The sequence below is a fragment of the Echinops telfairi genome, unplaced genomic scaffold, assembly GCF_000313985.2.
Source record: "Echinops telfairi isolate 266 unplaced genomic scaffold, ASM31398v2 ScPeMD7_9;HRSCAF=40, whole genome shotgun sequence".
In the NCBI taxonomy this organism is placed as follows: domain Eukaryota; kingdom Metazoa; phylum Chordata; class Mammalia; order Afrosoricida; family Tenrecidae; genus Echinops; species Echinops telfairi.
In genome coordinates, this window is record NW_022103906.1 from 76338437 (window position 1) to 76342514 (window position 4078).

Sequence of the window (4078 nt, forward strand, 5' to 3'; positions counted from 1 at the left end):
GTGTGTGTCTCCACGTTGGTTGTGTGTGTGTGTGTGTGTGTGTGTGTGTGTCAGGGTTGGGATTTGATGGCCTGCCAGGATCTTCCTCTGGGGACCATGACCCTTATGCCCTGCTCCCCTCGAGGATTCTGCTCCCTTCCCCTCCTCGCTCCACCCAGACCCTCACAAGTCTGGGTCCAGGCACCCCCCTCCCCTGCCCCCCTGCACCCTCCACACACAGCCTTGTCTGCACCGTGCCTGGCTCCCAGGCCTTCCCCGGGCAGCTGCCTTTCCTCTCTGTGTGAGCTACCCTGGCTGCCACAGTGGCTGGTGGCAGATGGTCAGCAGCCCCCCAACCCTTTCTGTGTGGCTGCAGGATGGGACCTTGGAGCTGATCTTCGCGGCTTATGCCACCACGGCCAGCGCCAGCACGTCGCTCATCATGCAGCTGCTGAAGCACCCGGCCGTGCTGGAGAAGCTGCGGGAGGAGCTTCGGGCCCACGGCATCCTGCACGGTGGCAGCTGCCCCTGTGAGGGCAGCCTGCAGCTGGACACGCTCAGCAGCCTGCGCTACCTGGACTGTGTCATCAAGGAAGTGATGCGCCTCTTCACGCCCATCTCGGGTGGCTACCGCACGGTGCTGCAGACCTTCGAGCTCGACGTAAGGCTGGGCCCGGGCCGGGCCGGAGGGGTGGGCACTGCTGTCCCTGGGGGAGACAGTGCCGGCATCAGGCCTTCAACCAGGAGAGCCTTGGTGGGTGGGGGGGAGTGGGACCTCCCCAGTTGAAGCTGGCTTGGATTTCCTGCCACCCTTTAGCAGTAAAAGCCTAGGTGCATGCTGAGAGGAGGCTCGGTCTCGGGGGGCTGCCGGGCGGTATTTCTAGGAAGAAGCAGGGCTGGGCATCTGGGATCGTCCTGGCTCCCCTGGTCCTCACCAGCACCCCTTATACATGCTCCTCCTCTCCCCCTCCCCCGCCATCCCACATTCAGGGTTTCCAGATCCCCAAAGGCTGGAGTGTGATGTACAGCATCCGGGACACCCACGACACGGCCCCTGTGTTCAAAGACGTGAACGTGTTCGACCCCGACCGCTTCAGCCAGGCGCGCAGCGAGGATAAGGACGGCCGCTTCCATTACCTCCCGTTCGGCGGCGGCGTCCGGACCTGCCTGGGCAAACACCTGGCCAAGCTGTTCCTGAAGGTGCTGGCGGTGGAGCTGGCCTGCACCAGCCGCTTCGAGTTGGCCACCCGGACCTTCCCCCGCATCACCCTGGTCCCCATCCTACACCCTGTGGACGGCCTCAGCGTCAAGTTCTTTGGCCTGGACTCGAACCAGAACAAGATCCTGCCCGAGACGGAGGCCATGCTGAGCGCCACGGTCTAGGGGCACTGCCCCCCATGCCCCACCTCGGCCCAACTCAGCTCAGGCACTGGGGTGGGCGTGATGGAAGGGTAGAAACCTGTGTGTGGGAGGGGGCTGGAGCCCCCATACCTGGCCCTCCCCTAATCCCTGCCCTGGCAAACCCTACCTGAAGCCAAAAGGGCCCCACTTCCTGGAGGTGGGGGCTCTCCTGGGCTCCTGCTTCTCTCCAGCCTCGGCCTTGGTCCCCCAGGCCAGCTCGTGGGGGGTGGAGTGGGGTGGGGGCGGGGAGCTCTGCATGCCCCCAACAGTGTTATGGTCTGTTTGCTTGTATCACAGTGTTTGCTTGTGTCCGGTATCCCTCCCCTTTCCTCCCCTCCCGCTGCTTTTAGGCCCTTGGAGTTTAGAGTTGAGTCCCTGAGGGGTAGCCACCGTGACAGCCCTCACCTGCCAGCGGAGAGGTTTGAACTGGCCTAGTGGGGCCTCAGGACACAGGCTTGGCCTCAGCCGCCACTAAAGCATGGTTCTCCACTCGAGTGGCGTCACCCGGAGTCAGGACTGACTCGGTGTCATGTGGCTAGAGTGAGGAGGGAGAGAAACGGGTGCCCGCATGGGCCCTCTGCTCAGTGTGCGCCCTGCGTTCTGCACTGCCCAGCGCGGGCCTGGTCCACATGAAGAGCAGCATCCTCTCGATAACAGAAGACAAGCCAACCTGGCGGGAGGGGGTGGGGTGGAGCCCGCAGCCGTCCCTGGAGGGGCCACTGTCCTGCCAGCCTGGACCTTACAAAGTACCGATTGGGGCTACTTGTCCTCTTCTGTGGTCATGGGGCAAAGGTGCTCCCAGCACCCCTCCTGCTGGCCCTGGGGACGCCCACTGACCTCTGAGAGCTCCCATCTCCAGACCTTGTTCTCCTGTTACCTCCCTGAGGTCCTGGGCACCCTGTCCCCCACCCCCCCTGTATTTATTCACCACCTCTCCCCATTGTTAGGGGTTGTAGCTCACAGAACCTCCTGCCCCAGTCTCTCTTCCACTCCCGGGCCAAATTGCTGAGTGTGAGGAGAGGGCGCTGGTCTCCCAATGGAGCAGGCTCTCTGGCCTACAGTTGAACCTTCTCCGGGTCCAGAAGTTATTTGGGTTCAATCTCGAGCATGGCTCCTGGCCGGCACGAAACCCAGCGCCTGGGTGCTCTGTCTCCTGGTGGAGACAGGCACGGCCCACTGGCACCCTCCCTGTTCTGTCAGCTTGCTCACCACCATGAGGAGGCCACCACAGCCCCCTCCTCACCCCGGGGAGCACGCTGGCCAGAGAGCGAGGGCGGCTTTGGTGGGAGTGTAACCTCGGCTTCCCTTCCTTGACCCTCTGCCCTCAGCCCATAGGACGGTGCCCTCGAAGCCCCTCCCCACCTCTGTGCAGTCACTGTCTGCTTAGCCCAGCTGAGGAGGGAGGGCGGGAGCAAGATGAAAGCCAGGGGGAGGTGAGTGTGGAAGATAAGCCCCCTCCCCCAGCCTGCGGGGCATGGGGGCTATAAGGGGCTGAGGAGCAGGCATGTGTGATGTGGTCAGAGAGATTGGAGAGCCGGGCACGATGGCAGTGGAGAGAATAGCTCCTGGTGCTGGCATTTGGAGTGTGGGTAATTTGGGGGGCCTCCCTAGGTGGTTGGGGGGACCTTGGATGAGTCTAAGCAATTTTGCCTGTTTGTAGAATTTTGTTTGCTTCCTCTGCCTGGCTTTCTATTGGCTTTCCATGTGATAAAAGTAAGGAGCCCTCTTTAGAAGGAAATAAGCACACTAAAGAATGAAGCACTTGACCCCCAAGTTGCCCCTGCTGCCACTAACACCCCCCAGATGGCCGTCCCGGGCCCCCGGCCCTGCTATGTGACATGGAGGGGGGGGCCTCACCCTGCAGAAGGCTGATTGCCACTCTTCTGGCTCCGACCTCCACTGGGCATAGAAAAACACAAGGACCTTGCTGTAGGTTAGACGTCATTAACTCCCCCCTCCCCCGCTCAAAGGCATTTAAAAAGAAAAGGTGGTAAAATCTCCCAAATTCTGGAAAAGAGGCAAATGTGAAGACTCTCAAAGATTGCGGAGGGGCCTCCCCTCCGCTCCGGGACTGGCCACTCGCCAGGACACCGAGTCCAGGCTGCTTTTCCAGGCTGACCCAGGAGCCGGCTCCGGCAGACTCCAGGGGAGCAGGAAGTGAAGTTTCAGACTGAAGCCCACCTGGCTGGGCTCTAGGAGGGAGGAGGCAGGAGCTGGGACAGGGGGCAGCTGGGAAGGGGACCGAGAAAGGAAAGCAGAGGGGTGGGGGAAAGAAGAGTCATTTGTTTTGCTAGGTGTTTGTTTCAAAGGGAGGGAAGCGCTTGGCTGGCGGGTGGGGGTGGGTGGGCTCCACACTGCGGCGCCACTGCCCCTGTCCTCCCCCCCCCTCCCCTTCCCAATGCCCCTCTGTAATTCTGTACCCAGGACCCTGTGTCTGTGTCTGGCCGTGTGTCTGTTTGCTAGCGGGAGCGCTAGATAGGGGTTGTTTTCTCACCATTCCTAACTCTTGTAACTTGATTAATTAAAAAAACAAAAAGAAGCAAAGCCCCACAGACCCTCTCCTGCCACGGGTCTGCAGATTGAAGCACTTTCATACCAGGTGCGGGCCGGCCGCTGTGCTCAGCACCACCGGACCCTGCCAGGTGGCTCTCACGATTTTACACACCAACCCCCCCCCCCCCCTCCCCACCCCGCCCCG

At 61.6% G+C, this 4078-nt stretch overlaps 1 protein-coding gene across 2 annotated transcripts in view; it reads left to right on the forward strand.

Moving 5' to 3' along the window:
• Positions 1-3660, forward strand: part of LOC101660915 (cytochrome P450 26B1) — a 16713-nt gene extending 13053 nt beyond the window's left edge. The window contains exons 5-6 of one of the 2 annotated variants that reach the window (XM_004696079.4): positions 356-640; positions 970-3660. In XM_004696079.4, coding sequence (XP_004696136.1) covers positions 356-640; positions 970-1362 — 678 coding nt within the window. In that variant the 3' untranslated portion in view covers positions 1363-3660. The remainder of the gene's footprint in view (positions 1-355; positions 641-969) is intronic. The other variant, XM_045286744.1, reaches the window with a different exon arrangement.
• The last annotated feature ends 418 nt before the right edge of the window (positions 3661-4078 follow it).